Raw genomic sequence first — 21311 nt, 5'->3', positions numbered from 1 at the left:
TTATAACAGCAAATAGTCCCACTTGTTCTTTCGCATAATATCCCGCCAATGGGGATACTGCCGTGTTTGTGGCAGGTACTGGACGGGGTTGACTTGCGTTGAAGCATTCGTATCCGATCCTGAAGTGGAGGAGGATGTTGAACCCTCAGAAACCCGCCAGACCTCTTTCAAAACACGGTACATCCGCCCGAAGCCTCCAAAGTCCCCGAGGTACCCCAATGCAGAAACCCGCTCAGCTAGTACCTTTCGGAGCTTGCTGGAGGATATAGAATGTGCCCCGGCCATGAACAATGGCCAGACTAGGCAGCGATCGAAACCGCTGGCTCCTGTCGGGAGGAACTGCAGAGTATCAGCCACGGATGCGACCAAGTTGACGTAGTTTGGTTCGTGGCGGTCAAAGCCAGGGATCAAGCTGTAGAGGTAGATGCGAGCCCCGATGCGGAACAGAGCAGTCAGAATTTTCGTCAGCTTTTCGGGGACGATGACGCCTGCTGCGTTGTAGGGCGACTCCATGGTTTTGTCAGCGGGCTCGGTCCAGTCAATCTGAGCGCTCAGGGCTGAAATATGATGGCGTACGATCATATCGTCGAGCTGTCCTTCCAGTTTCAGCGACTCCAAGCACGCGATCTCTGAGATGAGGTACATAATACGATCATCGCAGCCCATCAGTGGCTGCAGTCCGGACGGCGTACCGCTGAGATGTTTGGTGCGGTATGTGTGAGCGAATTGGGGTGTTTCTCCCACCATGGTGGACCCCAAGATGTCGATCCATGTGATGAGAGAGACGTTGAATTGAGTGGGTGCGTAGTTGAGCTTCTTCACAAGGTTTGCCACGGCCTGGAAATGAGAGTACCATGTGATATCCGGGAGATAATCATCCGGCAGCCCAACGCAGCTATGGTAGAAGATCAAACCGAGCGTCGCATCCATGACCTGCATCTGGCTGTTGCCCACCTTGGAGTTCAAAGCGCGGCACAACTGCGAGATTGCCTCGTACCGATGTTGCATAATGTCATGGTCCATCTGGTCTTCCATGCCCATGCTGGTCTTCAGGTGGATTGCGGCCACACTCAGGCAGCAGTGGAGGTATGACTTGTTGTTCTGAAGAGCGTTGAGGATCTCTCTCACCCGCGTGGGACCTCCATGATTGACCTCAACAATGGGAAAGACCAGAGGAATAACGTAGTCAAAAAAATGGTTGAGAAGAGGCTTGTCACTTTCTTCAATGGGGACCATGGTCTGCAGGCACCAGGACAAGGACCGTCCGGGGAGCCCAAAGCCGACAGCGTCCATAGGACTGTATGGTTGAGGCTGGCTGAGATAGGCGGCGGGAGCATTGAACCACTCGGTAGACGCAGACTGCGGAGTAGGCAGAGACTGCTGCGCCGGCAGGCATTGCGCGGTGGCCAACGGCTGCGGAGTGGACGAAGGCTGGGTGAACGGCAGTTGCTGCTGTGGCGGGTTCATCATATTGTACCCAGAAACAGAGACGGGTGACTGGTTTGGCACGGGCACATTGTTGATGTATGTATTAGTCTTGATGCTAATGTCGTACGGGCTCACCGGGGTTGTGATAGAAGTAGGAACTGGTGCCGGGGCCGGCGTCGTGAAGGGGTTCTGTTGTGGCTCCGCCAACACTGGACTGTTGAAATTGAACTCTGTTGTAGCGGCGGGCTTCTCTATAAGAGCACGGACGCGGTCCATATACTCTGAAAAATGATGTTGGAACCCAGCGAGAGAAGACATGTGGATGGCGACTTACCTTTTAACGATCCATGTTTTTCCATGACTTTCGTCTGTCGAATCCTGTCTTTGATTCTCTGCTTCTGCTTCTTCCTCTCTTCGGCGGTAGCCCACCAATGTGGGGGCTTGTAATCGCACCTGAGAGCCAGCTTGCCACATGAATTGCAAGTCGGACGAGTCTCATCACACTTCTTCCTCCTCAGTCGACATGTGAAGCAACCTATGTGTACGGTTAGGCAAGAACGGGAGACGTCTCCATGGACGGAATGCTTCATAGGGAAGCAATCATACCCGAGCGTGATCTGCGGAATGAACGTTCATTCGTCTTGTCTTCCGGTCCTTCAATGGGCGCGGCATTGGAAGAAGCTTCCTCTGTATAGCCCCCGGTATACTCGCCGGTATACTCCCCAGTGTGCTCCCCAGTGTACTCCCCGGTGTACGTGGGATTATACATTGTCGGGGGCATGACGGGGTAAGGCATAGCGTGGGACATTGTGATTGACTTGGACAATGAGAAGACAGGAACAACGAAAGTGGGAGAATGAAGCTCGTCTGATCAAGGCCAGAGACAGCAAGGTCAAGTTGGAGATATCAATCAAAGTATAAGATGATGATGAACCAAGTCGTCGTCGAAGTGATGATGTGGTGACCTCTGCCTTCAATTGAAGTGAAGATGGTGCAGAGGAGAAAGGGTGAAACACGGGAGGGCGTCTCAGGTCTTTATGAAGCCATCACGGCATGTTATCATGAGATGCGATGGTTGGACGATTGATCCTCAGACATGAAGCCTGCAGCCCTGTGCTTCTATTTTTTGACCCCAGGGGTCGTCAGCAAGAGGATATTTGTTTCAAGTCTCGGTAGAACATCTGAACCCTGAGTGGAGACTGAAGCCAAACAGCAAATCAGTGAAGATATGGCACACATGGATCGAGTGAGGAATCTAAATTGGGATATTCGGGGATAGATGAAGGTGGTGGAAGCCATGGTATGGAGCCAAGGACCCAAGAGCATGGTGTTGATCATGCATGCTCTCCATGCTGTTAGACGCGGACCAGGAACCGATGGGTGACAGGGGTCCATTTAGAGCTGCCTTGGCCGCCCGTGATTGGTGGGGTGACCACCTTTTATCCTGAATTCCGCCGCTCCCAATTCGATTGTATACGCGCCGGCAAGCAGATGTACACCTTTCTCTCGAGCTATTGACCTGAATTTTGGACTTATAGACAGTTAAGGAGTCGTCAATATGGGGTTCATTCTACGCTGCTTCCACGGGACTTGCTCAGCGTGTAATAAGGCATCTTTTCCTGCTCTTCTACCAACTCTATCATTGCAATGAACCCGACGCAGTAGACTTCGAACTCCATTGACCTTCCGCCGGAATAACAATTGTCTGACGGCCAGAAAAGACCCAATCAGACCCATCTCCCGACCGACGAACCCTTGGTGGAGTGCGGGCCGTGCAGCTGCGGGGCGATCGTGACGCTTGGACTGTTCCCTTAATTAGCAACTCTTAACCGCTGATCCTGCAGCCACGGGCGGTATATCGGCGCCAAACGGGACATTCTCATTGGAGTCATGCAGGGGATGAGGCTCGAAAACTCCGTAAATGACTGCATTAGACAGGTTTATCCTAATAATAACTCTGGAAGTTGTCATAATTAGCAACAGAGAGCAACCCCGTCATCCATGCGGGGTACCTGGGACCTGATGCTCCCTGCCGCCATCGCCCAGTTATCTGTCCAATGATCGGAGTTGCTGAATACCTGCCCGGAAAGCAATAAACCGCAAAAGCAATAGACTCTATAATTTACGGCCAATGAGGCTCTTTGGCTTGTGTTGGATCTATTCTTAACATCTTCCATATCGACTAAACGCCCACCGGCGTCACCAGCAGCCGGGAAGCCGGTCTAAGAAAAGCATCATCACTTCTAAATAAAGATCTTTTTGACAGTTACAGATTAAACTTGCATGATTGAAACAGTTCTTTTAATAGAATATCAAACCGAAACGCTCGAGATCTGGCAGTTCGTTCCATGGGGAGGCTTCTCCCGATTCTGTGCATTTGGCCGTGCACGGCTGCGGGCTAAAAAAAGATCCTTTACTCGACTATGCTAGGTAGTATGTGGTATGTCGGTACCAAGAATAGCAACTTCAAGGACCAAGGTCATACTCCTGAGCCATATTCTCGGGTAGGATAGCACATGCCCAGGTCCTCACCGTCTGTAGACATGGTACCTTGGTGAAGAACGGTCAAGACAGACAACCTCGAAGTAACTACTTGGACTTAGTCATGCGCTGCAAGGTGACGGCTACAATAACACCGGTCTTCTCCCGCATCAATATCGCGTTATCTTTCAGACACTTTTAAGCACAAATTATCGCAAGATCTCGGAGCATACGCGATGTACGCCGTAAAGAACTTGTAGATAAAGCAAGACACAAGGCTGTTTCCCCGGAAACTCTCGACATGGTGCGTGAGCACGCTTATGTTACCCCGTCGAACACCAAACCGCATGGCATTCGGTGTGACATCATATAATTGGGGGGATGGCTTAACTGGGGAATCGGAAATTAATGCATAAATTAACTACGGGATGCCGGAGTTCCCCAGACGATTCTATTCTCATTGGAGGGACAAGTTGATATTGGAACGTAAAGCAAACCGGTACTTCTGCACCAATGCAGGTTGTTCACACATCAATATACAGCAATCACACCCTTTGCAGACGCCATACCAGCCCCCCCTCTAGCAGACAGCCACGTCAATTCAGGCGAGGGGTGCGCAGGTAGCCCCAAGACACAATCTAAGGAATGGGGGAAGGGAAAGAAGGAGAAGGCATGCATTGATGGAAGAGTACAAAGTGTATTCTGTATGTGGTGAGATGCTGGGAAGGACAGAACTTGGGTTCTAGCGAGACGAAGTCCCGAGCTGGGATGGGAAGCTCCCTCGCTATATAGACCAATTCGAGCGACCTACACAGTACCCCTCTCGAGGATTCTCGCCATCACACCCTGCAGGGGACGAACCTGGAATGGACACCTGGTTGGAGCGTGATTTCCCATGAATATTGGCGCCAGGAGCTTCCCATAAGCGAATGAACGAAATTCTCGAGGTAGAGGGCGTGATTCGGACCGGCCGTTATCCTGGATTGGGCGATGAAGCAGACAAAAAAACGAGGCGGGCGGGTAGCGAGAGAATGCCATTGCTCGACAAGGGCCTGAGGGGTCCGGGGACGACGGGGGGCCAAGGCCCGGCGGGCGCTAAGCTCTCCACCATTCACGGGCGCCATCACCGCTATCACCCCCGCCTGGCCGGCGCGTAGAAAAGCCCCGCCGGCCTCTCATCGCTCGTATCGCCCGGACGGTCTGCAGGATTCCTTCCTTCGGCACGGCGTCATTGGATACGACCCACGTCCGATCTCTGCAGTGAGCTTAACGCTACTGCAAGGTCGTCACCCTCCATCACCTTCCCATACTCCCTCTCCCACCACTCGTCCTTCAACATTTGCCGCTACGTTTCACCATCGCTGCATGCCACGGTCGGATTTCCTCCATGTGCCGCCAACTGATTCGATCTGTCAGTCTGGCTTGTCGCCGGAGTGATGTTTCACCCCCCCCAACCCCCGCTGTGCGCTCATCACAGCAATCACAGTCCGATTGGGCTATCTACTTATACGGTGAGGACCCCAAGGCCCCCGTTCTTCCGACTCTTTCCTCTCATTTCTCTTCCTGCTGGTTGCATCTAGCAGTCCATGCTTGTGATACCCATATTTCCATCGTTCCTGTTCTCATTTCTTCGTGTTGATTGCCTTTTCATAGAGACTCGCCTCATCTGGCGAATATCCTCTGAAATCCCGCATACCGACAGTGTCGGCTTTGCCTGTTTATTGTGTTTGAAGAACCAAGTATCTCGCAAAGAATATGGTAAGATGCAAACAGGAACAGGCCTTTAGCCTGATATTCATCAACATAACACTGACACAGCTCTCAGGAGGCTCGGCGTACTGCCAGGCGCAAGGCCCCTCCGGCGTGCCTCAATATGGCAAACACAGCACTCTTCTACCCACCCTGGACGGTGGTCAAGAACCGTGAATCGACCACCACTGATTTTGATGACACGGACTTCGAAGTCAGTGACACTGAGGAAGAATCTCCTCGTGTGAGTATGGGCTCGGTAAGTTGATACAGGACAACCTTATATCTATGTACCATGTTCTTATCGCATCCGTATAGTTAGGCTACGATAGCAACTCCTCAATTTCCACTCCGGACCCGCCAACTCCCGACGACGCCCCAAAGCACCCTTATACCTTTCACGATGACAAGTCCGTTCAAGGACCCAGTGGCCCTCATCTGTTCAGAAACTCGATTTCTTCGGGCTCCGTAGCCTCGACAGAAATCGATCTCTACTTCGAGAGGTCGCCCGTTCAATCTCAGTTCACTCGCTCAACTGCGGCGACTCCAAACACCGGAACCCAATTTGCTGTGTCTAGCACCGCGTCTCAGTTCCCTCAGTCCAGCACTGGATCACAGTTCCCCCAATCCAGCACCGGATCCCAGTTTCCTCAATCCGATACGGAGACCACCAGCACCAGATATGCGTTCTCCCCATGCACACCCCAGGCATATGCAACGGTGCATCCCGACGTGTCGCAGGTGGAGGAGGCGGAGATCCGAAAGTGGTCTCCCAGCCAGGTAGCGCACTGGATGCACATCGCTGGCTATGATGGCACCGTGATTGACCAATTTCTCATCAATGATATTACAGGCTCTGTTCTTCTGAGCCTTCAGATTGATGACCTGAAAGAGCTTGGAATCCAATCTTTTGGCAAGCGTCATCAGATCATGACCTCGATCGATCACCTGCGCAACACCATGATGAAAACCAAGCGCCCTGAAAGCCGCTCTCCTAGTCGCCGCTCTTACGCCATGTCAGTGTCGCCGACTGGAGAGGTCATCTCCCGGGGTTTCAAAAGTGATGGGAGCCAAGTGACTCCGGGAGAGTCCGTCTCGATCGTTGGCATCGAACAGGTCCTCCCCAAGCCTCACAACTGCTCCAAGGGAGAGAACTGTCCAAAGTTCCGACGACGCCAGCGCCAGCTGGAGAAGCTCGCGGCCGAGTTTCCCAACGCCGTTTGGCTCCCAGGGGGTACTATCATTACCGGAAACCCCGGGAACCCGGCCACAGCACAGAATATGCTGCGGCCGACATCAGAAGCCGAGCCTTCCGTCGTCGCCTCATCAGACGTCCTTGGACCCGCTCAGCAGACCCCTCGGCTCTGTGAGGAGGCTCTGAATGAAGTGAAGAAGGTCGATCGGCAGGAGAGCGTGCGCCAGTTCCTCAACTATCAGCATGTCGAATCTCCTTCATCCGACTCGGAACTTCCGACGGAGCCTTCCTCCAAACCGGTCATCTCTATTAGCCCTCCTGCGCAGAACCCAATGCCAGTCTTGTCTCCGCCAGACACGCGCCCCAACCACATGGCGGCAAACCTTCGCAATCTCCCCAAACTGACCATCCCCACGGATTCGGATTCCGACGACCCAACTACGGCTACGGCTCAGCGGACAATCACCCCATCCATGGTGAACCAGATCTACGGTTCTCCAACCACTGTCCAGCAGTACGGACCATTCACCTCGGCAAGATACATGGGGTCCGATGACTACTATCGCCAGGGAACTCCATTCTCCGAGATGGATGTTCCCGTAACAGCGATACCCGATGGACCGGTGGCCCGCGAGACCTCTCAGTCGGTCCCGCCAGACATGCGCTACGGCAACCTCATGCAAGCTCGTTATCAAGAGCCCGTGATGCGTAGCGCTTCGACCCGACCTCGGGCGGCGTCGACCCTCCGTCGAGTCAAAGAAGGCCGACCCCTCACCCCTATTGAAGACCCTGCTGATCTGCAGGGCACCCCCCGCATTGGTTTCCACAACCAGGGCTCTTCTTGCTCGTCCCTGTCGTCGGACCCTGACGTAACCCGGAGCGGATACATGAAGAAGCGAAAGCAGACGCGCTTCCTTCGCCACGAGTGGCAGGATGCTCACTTCACTCTGCGTGGAACCAACCTTGCGATGCACAAGGATGAGCTCGCGGCGCTCCGCCGTTCCAAGGCCTTGGAAGAGATTGACGTTGACGACTACGCCGTCGCGTGTTCCTCTCTGGCGTCTAGCTCTAAGCTCACGGCGGCCTTGAAGAAGTCCATCCTCCGGAACAACCACAATATCAGCAAGGATGATGCGGCATTCGCTTTCTCCCTGATTCCCTCCGCTAAGGAGGACAAGAAGATGATCTTTAGCCACAATGGAGCTAAGAGCCACCACTTTGCTGTCAAAACCCGTGACGAGCGTATTGACTGGATGCGCGAGTTGATGCTCGCCAAAGCTCTCCGGAAGGGTAAAGAAGGCGGCGCTGAAGTCCAGGTCAATGGAAACTTCATCTGAACCTATCGGAGGTCTCTTTGGACCTGCCTCCAGCCTAATTTGCAATGATCTCCCCTTTCATGGCTTTGATTGCAGTGTTTGGAGTTACATTTCTTATCGGTTTGCCCTTAATCCACCATGGCATTTCCTCTGTTCCATTGGTTCCAGATTGCATTGTCCTTTCCTTTGTTACGACTGAACGAAATAAGACGCATCGTCGCAGGACGGCCTTGTCAGATACCCCAGTTGCCTATATAGGTATTTACCCCAGATTGCGTGGTTCATGTTTCCGCTGCTCTGTTTTTATCGCATTATGCTTGGTTGCTCACTGTATGTAACACTAAGAACAAATGTGGAGGAGTTGGTCAATCCCAAAGAAAACATGAAACACTATTGTACTCTCCATATAGCTGAGGTAGTTAGCTTTATCTGTCATGGTGACGGAAGCAAGTACTTCATCTTCATTTCACCATTACCAAAGTTGGAAAATTTCAGAGCTATAATCGCTCACCTCCCTCCCTGCTGCTAGCATGCACATCTGATCCATACTCCCGTTATACCTCAGAATTCAAGTCATCCATTCAGTCCCTACCTAACAAGATCCAGTCAAGAAACGATGAATACCTCGACGCACACCGAGACCTTCAGCGTACTGCTGAATGCACTTCCCAGGGAACTATCTTGGGGCGTGCACCTCCAGCTAAACACCAACCATCCAGACGAGCCAATCCGAGCCGATCCTCCTCACAAAGGGCACGGCGAGACATTCCACCTCGACCCGGGGGAAGGCTTCTCCAAAAGCATCTTCGTGTATCGAATCGCATTTGGCGATTTCCCCCTGCTTCCAAGCGCCATCAAACGCCTGCGCCACCTGCGAGTCGAGTTCCTCCCCGGCAGGGAAAAGATCTGGCTCCGCGAATGGGTCCGCTTCTGCTATCAGCTTACACCGCACGTCACGCCGCACGCGTTGGACCTTGTGCTCGTCGCGCACGGGCTCGGCCCGGTCTTGTGCCCCCTCTTCGTGGATAACCTGAGACTCCTGCCGCCGCTGCGACGCTGCTCGGTCTGTCTGGGCCCCGGCGTGGATCTCCGGCTGAGATATCCGCTTGCGAGGACTCTCGGCGCGCTCACGGCCGCGCCCAAAAACGAGCGCAGGTTCAACTTCTCAGCCCTCCCCGGGGAGCTCCAGGAGCTCGTCCTGCGGCATACGGAGCTGATCGCGCCCATGTCGCTGGTGTGGGTGAAACGCGTCTGGATACCCTCGAGGTACGACCTGGACGGCGTCGGACTCGATTGCACGAACGTCCCCCATCACGTCTGGTGCTCGGCGCGCGAGCCGCAATGGGTCTACCCGGTTAACATGTTCCGGGTCAGCGATGACTTTAGCGAGCTGGCCTTCCGCGTGTTCTACTCCGGTAATGTTTTCCGTCTGGTCGACAACCCGGGCGTCGTCAACTGCGAGAGGGCGTTCCCGCCGCAGTATCTGAAGCATGTTGCGTTCTTGCACTGTGACGTGTTGCCGACCAAACGTGGTGCCGCAGCGAAAACTGTCAAGGACTTCGCTGCTGCCATCTGTCGCGTGGCGGCTGCTTCGACGATGCACAAGCTCACGGTCACGATGCAGGTCGTGCAGTTGATCTCTTCGTGGCAGGGCGTGGACAGGATAGATGCCTGGTGTCAGAGTGCGTTCAGGTACATGTATCCGTGCCGTGGCGTCAAAGACTTCTTCGTGTACAGGTTCCCGCCGGAGCGTGGTTTCCGCCGGGGGTGTGAACTGCCAGAGTTCTGGCTGGAAAAGGCGGTTATGGGGGCGGATTACGATCGGTCCAGCCGCAGGGTGCGACTAAAATATGTGTGCGTGCCCGAATTTCAGGACCATGAGATCTCACGTACCAGGTGAGCTTGTCCGGGAAATTGGATATTGTCTACGCTGGAAAATATACCCTGTTGTTTCTACCACGTCGGCGTATCACAGATAAATCGATTCACCCCATCATCCGAACAACAATGTACACCCACCCGTCCCCATACGCTGAACTCCTCACGACCTCCTCGACTGGCGCGGACATCGGCAGTACAGCACCATGTAGCACCGGCTTCGCGAGCACCGGCGTCCTCCGACTGGGAAACAAGTTCGGGAGTAAGGCGTGCAACGCCGTCCCCAGGGTCTGCGGCTGCGGCGTCCTTGAGATGGCCGCCTGGCTTGCGGCCATGCTGGAGGGTGGAAGCGTTGGTGGGAGCGGCGACTGAACTACCTTCAATGACGGAGCCCCTGAGTCAGGAGGAAGTGGTAGAAAGAATCTAATAGGCACGTTCCGGAACGGCTGGTTCGGTGGCGGGAGGAGGATGTTGGATATGCGTTGGAAGGAGGGGAGGTCCACTGCCGCCGTCAATCACCAGCCCTGGCCTGTAAGAACGAAGGGAACATAACGTACCATCTTGAACAGACTTCCACAATCCAGACGAGTCCTCCTTCGACAGCGTCATGATGCCCTTCGCGGTCCCGTTGCGCATGAAATCCGCCTCTTTCACGCTATTAATGAACGCGTCATGCATCACCATGCCATCAGCGTCGAGACGGACGAGCTCTTCATCCGGCCAGTCGCTGAATTGCACAACCAGCCTCCAGGGGAGCGGAAATTCCGCGGTCTCGTCGTCGGATGCTGGCCCGCTTCCCTTCGAGGCGGGGTCGGCGCCCGCGTACAGGTCGTAGAGGAGTCCGACGGGCAGATGCCATTTCAATGGGACGCCCTCGAAGGAGAACCACCCATCATGAGGCTTTGAGGTTGGCTCAATCAATGAGGATGAGAAGAATGCGTGCAGCCTTGGTAGTAGCGATGGGAGATATGATATTCGGGGGTACGAGATCTGCCATAGGATTAGTATTTGCGTTTAGGAGCAAGGGGAGTAGAAAAATACAAGATATGGGTCCGTCTTGTCGTATGATCGACTTTCTGAGGGAGATAGAGTAATCTGTAGTGGGAGTCGGCCGTCCCATACGGCTTTCTGGATGTCGTTGAGAGTGGCCTGGTGTTCCATTCTGGGCACTTGTGGGGATATTATTGTATTCGTCTGAAAGATGTTAGTATACATAATTTTCATAGAAAGGCAGTATATAACACTGAGATTATACCGAGATGATTGTCCACGCCGTGCGGAACTACAGATAGCCGCTCTGATTCACTGTCAGCCGCTGCCCCGCGATGGTATCACGGTCATGATAGAAGGGGAGTGTCGACGCTCAGCGCGATGCCATCAGAGCTGCAGCAGTAATGCGCATTTACAAGAGACAATCAGGAGAGGTTCATGGGAATCTATCAGGCACAGTGACAGATGGTGGATGAACGGTGTAGATGGCCAGCGACTCAGCGGCTTTCCCGATCGAGATGGTGCACGTGACAGATACCTGAGGCAGCAAGGCACGAGGCCTGTCAACAACGTCCATGCAACTTTCCCATCAACTATTATCATCACCACGACATAGCAACATGTACTTTCATTATGGTTGTCTATTGTAGGCTAGCGATTCAAACACTTTTGTTTCATTCACACACACTCAATCAGATTGATGACCCTACAACCTTACAGCAACAGAAGTCACATCAACCAAATGGACAGACCAAGCACATAGCTTGGTTGAAGCTCTCTACAAACCCAGGCTCAACTTGAAAAAAGTACATCTATTCATTTTATCGGGTCCCACGGAGCAGAATCCATGCGGTCGTGGCCAAGTCCCCTCTTATGGATCAGTTATACCCCCACGACGTGCTAGATGGCCATAGAACTGACGAGTCGGGGAGGATGGCAAACACGATCTTTCAATGTGACCTTATTGAGCGGCAAACACAAACGGCCACTCATATATCGTGATCTATCTCAATATTGACGGCGCCTATATGAAAACCCAACCATCACAATAACCACCAGTGAGAACAACTCCGAAGAAAGAGAAACACCTAGACATCACGTCAGAACAGGGATATATACGTGGGAATAGGTACACAGCAGGTGAAGTGCCAAGTTCGGCGTCTATTCCGCCTCCAATCAAGGCGATAGACACACCACCAGTCCAATGGATACGGGTGACAAACAAGGCCTTGATAGAAAGAGTCATCTGGCACTTCTTGTGCAGCCTTCTCTCGCTGGGTTCCTTTTAGCAAACCTGCGTGGGGGCACCATTTGTTCAAAACGGGCTGGATCCGATTGGGCGCGGTTGTGGAAGGCTCATCCGGATGCGCGATATTTCCAACCCGGAACTCATTACGTTGAGAGCTTGGGATGGAGTCGGCGTCCATCACAGATTCGACTTTTGTGCCGACGGTCTGGTCAGACCCTTCACGGTTGCCTTCGTGTTTGCCTTGAGAGATCCCTAATGTGTTTGGATACAGCAGGCCACGAGTGTGGGAACACCACACCAACGCTCCAATTCTGCCCGTTGTCACCCATGAATCATCACGCGCCGCTTGTGGGTCGGCTGTCCTGGTACTTGATTCAAGATGATGGCGCTTGGAGCACCCACTGTGCCAGTAGCTTGGGCGTGGTCTGCAGACTCGGGCTGGTGATCCGCTGGTGGTCCCCGAAGCCAGCTCGGGAGTATCGAGACAGGGAATGCCTACATCCAAGCTTAGAAGGAACAAATGATTGTGGTAGTCTCGCTGAGAACATTAACATTCCAGATATTCTTGGCGTATGGATGTATGCATATGGCCAGCTTTGTTAGCCTATCTCCGTACCCAATGGTTCAAAAAATAGCCCTACGAAGAAGATTCCGTACAGGGGCTAACGACACATCAACAAACGCCCACGGACCTATCATCAAGGCACCGTGAATCACCGAGTCTTTGGAGTGTCGGGACGCTCTTTCAGCCATATCACCAAACCCAAGGAACACCGGTTCGGCCGGGAAGGAGTATTAGACCTGACATATCCTGCGCCGGGCCATAATAGGGCATGTCATGTTTGCTCTGCATGGCTCTAATCGCTGGGATAATATTGGCTATCTCATGCCACGCCCGGTGGAGTGACAGGCTTTGCTGCTGTCATGCCATGCTGCTAGCCAGAGTCTATGCATCCGTACCTCGTGGCCAACCAGGAATCATTTCTCGGTTGCAGAGGTCCTGACCAAATGAGCGGAGGCACCCTAGTCACTTCCAACTAGAGTGTGACGCAGATGGCTGCGGGAATGTTGCAGGCTAGAGGGTTGGCTCTTATCTCAGATCCACTTAGTGAAGTGTAACGAGGGCGGGAACTCCTTGTGTACATCCCCCAGATGTCTCACTCTGTGACAAAACGATCCAAACTCTCCTGTCCTCGGGAGCCGAGTCTGGCCTTTGGTGCCGTGTGTGGGCTTGGACATGGCAGGGGAGACAAACAGTGGAGTTCTGCTGCTGGGGTGGGCGACTGTAACAGGCCCAAGCCACGTTAATTCAAAACCAAACAAGGAAGAATGTGGTGTGAAACAGGGTAGTCGGTGGATGATCGTAATTGACTGTCTGCACCCCTTGACTGGCCCGGCGCATGGTCGTGCTGCGCCAGCTTGCAAAAGGTTAGGGCCGGATGATGGCCATAGCTTCTTTCCACATGGCATGGCTGCAGTTTCAGCCGAGAATGAGCGAGACAAGCGAGATATCCGTAGTGGATCACATCACATTCGGGGTGGCTTTGTGTAACCTCGCTTTCGTCCGTCGGGAACAAGTACAGTGCCGAGCACCCGAAAGGTCTTTGTCCGCTTTTCCTGATCTAGTAGGAGTCATGGTACCACCTTGAATAGATGAGCTTCGCAATAAGTGCTGGTGGAGGCTTTTGCTGAACTGTTGATGCAATTGAAGGCACCGGACACCGTCGGTCATTCGAGGTACATGCAGGGGAAGTGTCACCAGCTGGCGTCAGCTCGTTCCAGGATTTACATACCCTAGAATACACGCCAGCAGCGTATAGTTTTCAGGCGGACCAATCGTGACGACGACCGTTGCCGTGCTGTTTACCCCTATTCGTGACGACGCCAGGGAGGGAGCGGTGGAAGTTGCGCGGGCAACACTCTGACAGAAAGTAAAAGTCTCGGGATATCACTCAACGGAAAGAAGGCACCAGACTAATTAGTCAGTCAGCCCGAATTGTATACGTATCACATCTTGAAGGGCGGATCAGCGACATGCATCAAATCGCAGATTCCTTCCTTTTCAGACGCAAACAGGAGATCTCTCCATGGCAGAGACCGTTACACGCTGGCTTTGTGACAGGAGATATGGGCGTTTGCGCCCTTGCGTTGCTCTATCTGGCGTTGGGTTTGGCATTCTCGCTACTGGCATGGTTCGGGTCGGTTCGAAAGTCGTGTTTTGGACCAAAAAAAGCCACGCGGGATGGCATGCTTGGCGCAGGACAGGTCCCAAGGGGTCATGTCGCCGGTTGCTCGATCGAGAAAGACACGCGGGCCCCTGGCTTCTCAACGCCTTTCACGTCAGGAACACCGAACAACCGTTCATGCGGCACTGCAGATCGCGTTCGATGCCAAGGATCCCGCATGCTTCGCACAGGCCGACGCAATGTGATTGAGCGCGTTGACACAGTCGCTGCAGGCCGAATGTACCTTGCAGATTAAACCGTGGGGTCGTCGATGGCAATTAGACTAGATCGTTCACGGTTAGCACGGCTCACTAGCACCAGGGACGATTCATCTGGTTCTCCAAAAATAACCCCCATCGATGTTGGTAGCTGATTCATCCTCGATATCGACACTCCGCTCAAGGGTTTCATATCCAAGAGGGAACGGCGGCAGTGCATAATCGATACTCGAATAATGCAGGCGATATGCCAAGAACCCCCTTTTTTGGATGTCTTGCGCCTGTCCGTGGAGCCATTGTCTGACTGTGGCATTTCGCCTGGGGAAGCGGCGATGCATTCCCAGCTTAGTGGTAACCCATGTTAAGAGGCGGGCTTTGCCGGATTGTCGGGCTCCTCGTATCGACTTCCAGATGGGATGGGTTCATGCGCTCATCGCCCTGATTTGCGCTAATCCTAGTGCTTTCGCAGCTGGGCTGGGATTACTCCGTAGATGGCATAATTGCTTTTGTAGATGCCCCTCTTAATCTCTGGTAGCACGACCCTTTCCCCTGGGTCCCTCGAGAGAAAATGAGGGCTTAGCTTTGGATGCTTTGACTCGCCAACGAGGAGACCGATGATTAGTCGATCCAAGGGTCCATCCAGCCTTCGGTATGTCACTAGTCGGGAGGTGAAACGGATGATCGTATTTGGCCCCGGAGCCAAATGAGTCAAGGTTTACCTTAGTGAGCTTCTTTAATTAATCCTCCAGATTGAGGTTAGTTACGTTAGTAGATGGGAGACTGGAAAAAGTAACAGACCTGACTGTCTGCGAGGACGGACATCCCCGATGTGATGCATTGCCTGAAGAAGGCTCGGTCTATCTGCATGTCGAGAGATGGATGGTCAATGCCTGGATCTGACGAGCCACGATCATCGTGCCGTTAGCAACTGGACAATTCCGGACTTACGCAGACCACAACGTTGATAGTCGCTGTCATCGGCGATCTTGCCCGACAGAGAAGAAATAAATAAAATCGAAACCAGGCAGCAAAAGAAAAAACACGTAGGAAACTCCCACGAAATGAGGGTAAAGCATCCCCAAGGCCAGGATTGTGGCAGTGCATGTTTCTTTTTGATTTTTTGCTTTCTTTTTCTCCCCTGCGATCGACCACGTTGAGACCCAGAAGCGTTTTGGACTCGGGTATCTATCCCTCGCTTGCCAACGGTGGATGCGTGTGTCTGTCCGCGATCCGTCGGACTGTTCCCAACAAGAGACCCTAGGCTGGGTCAAGAGAAGCTCCGACCAGGGTCTAGACTCGTGACGAAGCTTTCGATCTAGGGTCTACCGTCCTGCCAAACCAGCTGTCCGAGTTTCAGCTTGAACCCACCCCCTGGGCTTGGCCGGTTCGTCCCTGTGATGACGACGGATGTCGGACGTCAACCATGCGCCCAGGGCTCCAAGATGACTCTCCCATTGCGCCCGGATCACATACCGCAACGACGGGCATGATGTCTCTCGGTTACTGCGCCTGACGTACGCCCATGCTCGGCAGTCATTCCCAGAGCGTCCATTCCGGATCGAGTTCTTTTCCTCCACGGCGACCTGAAGGACCAAAGGAGCCCGGCGCAGGACCTTTTTTGGACCGACCCCAGAGATCACTGGGTCCAATTTCCTCGGAGAACACACCCAGCGCCATCCACGTCGCAGACCCCGATTGAGGTCATTTCCTCTCACCTCCCCGGGCCCATCGAATCAGCGGGCGCCCAGGATTCGCAGGGCAGAGTCCGATTTCCCATTAGTGGCTGGGCCTTGGCTTTGTCGCTCGAGCATCTTCACAAAGTCCTGACCTTGACGAAAAAAGAAAGGACCGTCGTCCACGGTGTTGTGAAACCAGGTCTGGTCGTCCCCGATCCGATCCCAGGGACGGTCGTCTGGCCGAAGATCTCCATCTCGCTGCCTCATTCCTTCCATGTTTCTGGTGCCTTCCTTTTGCTTCCCATTCTATTCTTGTCGGATTGAGACAAAAGAACCAGTTCAGCAGCGTCATACTGGTCATTCCATTCTTGTACCACGCCTCTGGGGATCTTCGTCAGCCTGGGCAGAACAAGGCTTGGAGGCTGTTCTTCTTTCAACCCTACATAAAGACGAGGGTTTCCGTTCCTTCCTGTTCTTCATCATCAACAAGTCTCACTGCAAAGCATCAGCCCAGCAGCAGAACGAACTCCTCATCTCACCTGAACCATCATATCATCATCACTCTTCCTTCCTCGCACGACCCTTCGGCTTCCCTAAGTCTCGTCAGCACTCTCAACATGCCTTCCGGAAACAAGAACGCCACCAAGTAAGCAGACCCCATGTCAGCCATGACGCACGCATATACTCATTGTTCGTGGTAGGATGTCGAACGGCATGGGCTCCGGCCTCAGCGCTGGCAATCTGAACAACGTCCCAGACGAAAGCCGCAACAACATCGTCACGCGCTTTTCCCAAGTATCGGCGGCCGAGGAGCCCTACTTTGCGCGAGCCCGAATGCAAGATCGGTCCGAGCATGTATCGCGACTGTCGAGCCAGCTCGACGCCACGGAAGCAATCCTGAAGAAGTGACGGAGGGTCTATCCAAGAAAATGGGGAGGGAAACATTTGCATCTCGGGGATTGACGCATAATAAATATTCATATGTACAGTTCTATTAGACATTCCAGCGCCAGCTCACAATCATATCACTATGTGCAGGTCACTGCCAGAAACCATTCCAGTTCCTCCTAGGCAGTTCGGTCGTCACGATATCTTCACTGAAGCACATCCCATATGTACTCGGCCACTTCTTCATACTTGGTACTTGGGAACTCGTGGCCTGCGTTGAACGCCTTGAATTCCACGTTTCCTTGAAGGGCAGAAGTGGCGTCCGGCACCAGCTCATCCTTGACGATGATCGAGTCATGCTCGCCGTACAGTATCATAACCTTGTCGGACGGGAGACCATTGCGAATCTGATCGTCCACCGACAGCTGCTTCTGTTCAGATAGGTACCGTCCCAGTCGCTCCCAGGAGCCCCGTTGACGCTGCTGCAAGATAGGTCCAAACCGCATGCTGGACATGAAAGCGTGGACAAAACCGGCATGGTGGCTGACTTGCCATTTCACAGCGCCAGGGACGTTCACATCAGGATAGGCCCGAGACAACACCTGGACCTCACCCCCACGGGACAGTTCTTCCGTGAGAGCATCCCCGGCATTGATCTTGGCATGCTTGGGCTTGGGGGTCACCAGCGGTCCGGCTCGAAGACGGCGTCCGACAAGGAAGCCGAGAACCCGTTCGGGGATGAGCCCCTTCGAATACAGCAGCCGGGACTGGAAGCTGATTTGGGAGTCGCGGAGGAGACCGGACGGTGCCAGTAACACCAGTGAGGACAGCAGCTGCGGGAAGTAGGATGCGAACGCCGCCGAGATTCCACCGCCGAGAGAGTAGCCAACCAAGCCGAATTTTCCGGATCCCTCACCGGTCCATGATATTGGAGAGCTGCTTAGGGCGAGGAGGATCTGGGTGGAAAAGAGTCGGTCGTCCTGGGGAATATCCGAGGGACAGTCAGAGTAGCCTCTTCCAAACCTGACGCAACATTAGCGCATGTCACCCGGGGTAATGGTACTACTCCGTTAGACCGGGGTAGACAAGGACACCACCTACAGATCAAATAGCATGACACGACAGCCTCGATCTGCCAAAGCGTGCGCCAGTCCGCCCAATGCGATACAAGGCGTGGTAATCCCATGGACGAACAGCACTTTGGGCCCATCAACCGGGCCCCATTCGTACACTCTCATCGATCCATAAGGTGTGGATACATCACGAGCTCCGGGGAGCACATCGGTTGGGAGAGGGGTCTCGCCTGCAGCCACGGAGATAGCGGAGGAGGATTTTTTGGGGGACGGAAGGACAAGCGATTTGGGGTGATCGTCTTTCAAAAGCGAACTGAGCAAGACAGCCAGGGTGAGTGAAGCGCCAGTCGCCGCCAAGACAGGGCGGTGGTTTGCGAACGAGTCGGATAGGAAATCGATCGTGCCGTTGTACCAGGCCATTTTGTCTAGTCTATCCGTCTATAACAAGAAATTACAAGGGAATAAAGAGAATGAGGATGAAAATACAACGCTGGAGAATGAAGAGACTGTGGTGAGATATGTGCGGACGGAGAAGAGGAAGAGAGCGATGAGATGCCGAGATGGTTGATCTTTGTTGGGAGCGATAAGATAAGCGGCCCCGCCGAGCCGAGGTTCACCAAATCATCTGGCGGGCGCATACCATGGGAACACACAGAAATCATCGGTTCATGCTTTAATGACCAGGAGGATCTATGTTAGAGTTGTCAGGTGTCTATTGTACCGAAGGATCTTGAGTTGTTGCGTTTTGGTGTAGAGTGATCCTTCCGCAAGAAAGATATATATCTCGTGGAACAATCACAGGCAGCGGTCATCACGAACGAACCCTATACACAATGTCACCTGCAAACTCGGCAGTTACCAGTAACCTTTTAATACTGCCGAATGTCTTATTGTAGTCGCATTATCCGCAGAGAGCAGAGGCGCCCTATAAAATGCGGTGAGTGGTGTATCATGACCAGGTCTATCCTACCAGTCAGCATGCTCTTCTCAAAGCTCGATCTATGATCATTCATCTTGCTGCCATTTATTGGCTATTTATCATACCACGCAACAGGTCAACGCGCCTACTAACGTACATGGATATACCAGGACTGATAAAGTGCAATAGAGTCGAGGCAGGGTCGTATACGCAGAACTGTGGATTATTGTATGTCGCAAACGAACAGCTGATCTTGTCGACTCCATACTTCATCATTTTATTTCTAACCAATTACTTCACCATTGGCGCTAACCCAAAGATTATAAGGAGGCTCAATCCAACACATAGTCACAACGAGAGCGAGGGCTTCACGCGCCTGATCACAGCGAGATGGGTTTACCTCTCAACCGTAGAAAATTTTCGGAGCATTTAAGGGCAAACCTTGAATACCTTATCATCAGACCATAAAGGATTTTGGTTGATAAAGCGGGACCAATCTCACCACAGCAAACATGTATGCGTCTCGGTCGTACTCCGTAAGAAAGCGATTATCTTGACATACACAATCACCTTGTGGACCCGAACATCTCTCCAGAGAAATCCTAGTCTACACTGAGGAGTATTATTGGGCTGAGTTGGTATGGGACCCAAGGAAGGATGACAAACAAATCGGTGCAAACAAAAACCCGAATGCAAAGGTCACGTTGTGTTGAAGAATAGCGACGATCATGCAATGCATACATAGCCCTAAACAACACGGGCAATACCAATCTCCAAATGATCAAAGAATGAATAAAGTGCCAACAATGCATACCACTCGGTTCCGCCAAGGTGATTCGTATCCCATGGTTTACTCGGACAAGGCCGTGATGGAAAGGGAGATGAAACAGACCTGGACAGGATACGGAGTACACGGAGGACAACAACTATAGTCCAGCTGATCATCGTCTACTCTGATCATCATCTACTCCGTACTCCGGAGTAGGACCGAGCTGTATAAGCAGGCACCGAGAGGTTAATGCATGTCTTGGGTTCTCCGCATTTCGAATCCACATGTTATTGCACTGTCGAGTGCAGAATTCATGGACTGATTTTGCCGGCTAAATCAGATGATGACTGCCGTCCTGGCGGTTATTCTCGACTGGGGCAGAGGTTGATCTGGTAATGATCGGCAAGGTACGAAGCCCCCATGTTGATGGCGTTCAGTCGATGCCGGATACAGTTGCCTCGTTTCATACTCTGAGGAATAAGGAGATTTTAGCGTGATTAACATCGCTTGATAATATTGTACCTAGTTCGACAGTGTCTATGATAATGCATCATATCTCACGAAAGACGATACCCGTGAACGCCTGGAGGTTGTATGCCGAAACACTCTTGTCGCAGCAAGCTCAACACCATGCCGTTTCCATCGTCCGTGATGGATAAGGCATGACTCCAGTCTATCGAGTGGGACTTGCGAATGGACTAGCATCCGAAAGAAACCTGGATGGTTTGGAATAAACCAGCATGCCGGGGGAATCACACTTCCGCCTCATCGTAATTGACGGGATCCTCTCCCCGCATTCCCGGGATCGGCAGCGCTAACAGCATCCTGGATTAATTTATCGTTTGGCCATTGACCATCTCGCTCTGCATCGCGGCGCCATCGCTTCAGAACCCGGGCAACGCCCAATCAACGCCACATGCTGCCACCTCGTCATCGTTCTAGTGTTTAGTTCAGACGTCCTGTCTTCCCTGTCCTTCCGTATCCAGTCTTCAACGCGCTGTTCCTGTCGCACTACCGCAGTGGTTCAATCGTTTGCAGGGAAGCGAAGTGGCACCAGGCTAATTGACTGGACCGGCATCGCAAAGGTGCCTAACGTTGGCGCGAGGAAGTGGAAAGGGTCACACCATGTCACTAGTTGATCCGGACGGTCGTCCCATCCCAGGTATCGTACCTTGCATTTGGTTCCTGGGTCTGTACACAACTCACCAGGAGCGAAGCACTCTCCATCATGAGTCTTTGGGGATCCGGAAAATGCAT

The 21311-nt window shown here is 52.9% G+C and overlaps 7 protein-coding genes across 7 annotated transcripts; 4 read left to right on the top strand and 3 right to left on the bottom strand.

The window, feature by feature from the left end:
* Nucleotides 1-2236, bottom strand: ATEG_03734 (Zn(II)2Cys6 transcription factor; the record flags this gene model as incomplete). The annotated part of the gene is made up of 3 exons (XM_001212912.1): nucleotides 1-1586; nucleotides 1763-1963; nucleotides 2035-2236. The coding sequence occupies 3 exons, from the start codon at nucleotides 2234-2236 to the stop codon at nucleotides 1-3; spliced, it is 1989 nt and encodes a 662-aa protein (XP_001212912.1).
* Nucleotides 2237-5782: 3546 nt separating this feature from the next.
* On the top strand, nucleotides 5783-8190 carry ATEG_03733 (SAM and PH domain-containing protein; the record flags this gene model as incomplete). Its single annotated transcript, XM_001212911.1, has 2 exons — nucleotides 5783-5917; nucleotides 5977-8190. 2 exons carry the CDS (start codon nucleotides 5783-5785, stop codon nucleotides 8188-8190), a joined length of 2349 nt encoding a protein of 782 aa, XP_001212911.1.
* A 595-nt stretch (nucleotides 8191-8785) lies between these two features.
* Nucleotides 8786-10419, top strand: ATEG_03732 (uncharacterized protein; the record flags this gene model as incomplete). Its single annotated transcript, XM_001212910.1, has 2 exons — nucleotides 8786-10023; nucleotides 10071-10419. 2 exons carry the CDS (start codon nucleotides 8786-8788, stop codon nucleotides 10417-10419), a joined length of 1587 nt encoding a protein of 528 aa, XP_001212910.1.
* A 143-nt stretch (nucleotides 10420-10562) lies between these two features.
* On the bottom strand, nucleotides 10563-11208 carry ATEG_03731 (uncharacterized protein; the record flags this gene model as incomplete). Its single annotated transcript, XM_001212909.1, has 3 exons — nucleotides 10563-10576; nucleotides 10749-11037; nucleotides 11170-11208. The coding sequence occupies 3 exons, from the start codon at nucleotides 11206-11208 to the stop codon at nucleotides 10563-10565; spliced, it is 342 nt and encodes a 113-aa protein (XP_001212909.1).
* A 2315-nt stretch (nucleotides 11209-13523) lies between these two features.
* On the top strand, nucleotides 13524-13838 carry ATEG_03730 (uncharacterized protein; the record flags this gene model as incomplete). Its single annotated transcript, XM_001212908.1, has 1 exon — nucleotides 13524-13838. One exon carries the CDS (start codon nucleotides 13524-13526, stop codon nucleotides 13836-13838), a length of 315 nt encoding a protein of 104 aa, XP_001212908.1.
* Nucleotides 13839-14413: 575 nt separating this feature from the next.
* On the top strand, nucleotides 14414-14767 carry ATEG_03729 (uncharacterized protein; the record flags this gene model as incomplete). The annotated part of the gene is made up of 1 exon (XM_001212907.1): nucleotides 14414-14767. The coding sequence occupies one exon, from the start codon at nucleotides 14414-14416 to the stop codon at nucleotides 14765-14767; it is 354 nt and encodes a 117-aa protein (XP_001212907.1).
* A 2732-nt stretch (nucleotides 14768-17499) lies between these two features.
* Nucleotides 17500-18786, bottom strand: ATEG_03728 (alpha/beta fold hydrolase; the record flags this gene model as incomplete). Its single annotated transcript, XM_001212906.1, has 2 exons — nucleotides 17500-18316; nucleotides 18395-18786. 2 exons carry the CDS (start codon nucleotides 18784-18786, stop codon nucleotides 17500-17502), a joined length of 1209 nt encoding a protein of 402 aa, XP_001212906.1.
* Nucleotides 18787-21311: the final 2525 nt, after the last annotated feature.

This window comes from Aspergillus terreus, genomic scaffold, assembly GCF_000149615.1.
Source record: "Aspergillus terreus NIH2624 scaffold_5 genomic scaffold, whole genome shotgun sequence".
In the NCBI taxonomy this organism is placed as follows: domain Eukaryota; kingdom Fungi; phylum Ascomycota; class Eurotiomycetes; order Eurotiales; family Aspergillaceae; genus Aspergillus; species Aspergillus terreus.
The sequence above is the reverse complement of the archived record's forward strand: the minus strand, read 5'-3'. Positions and strand labels throughout refer to the sequence as shown.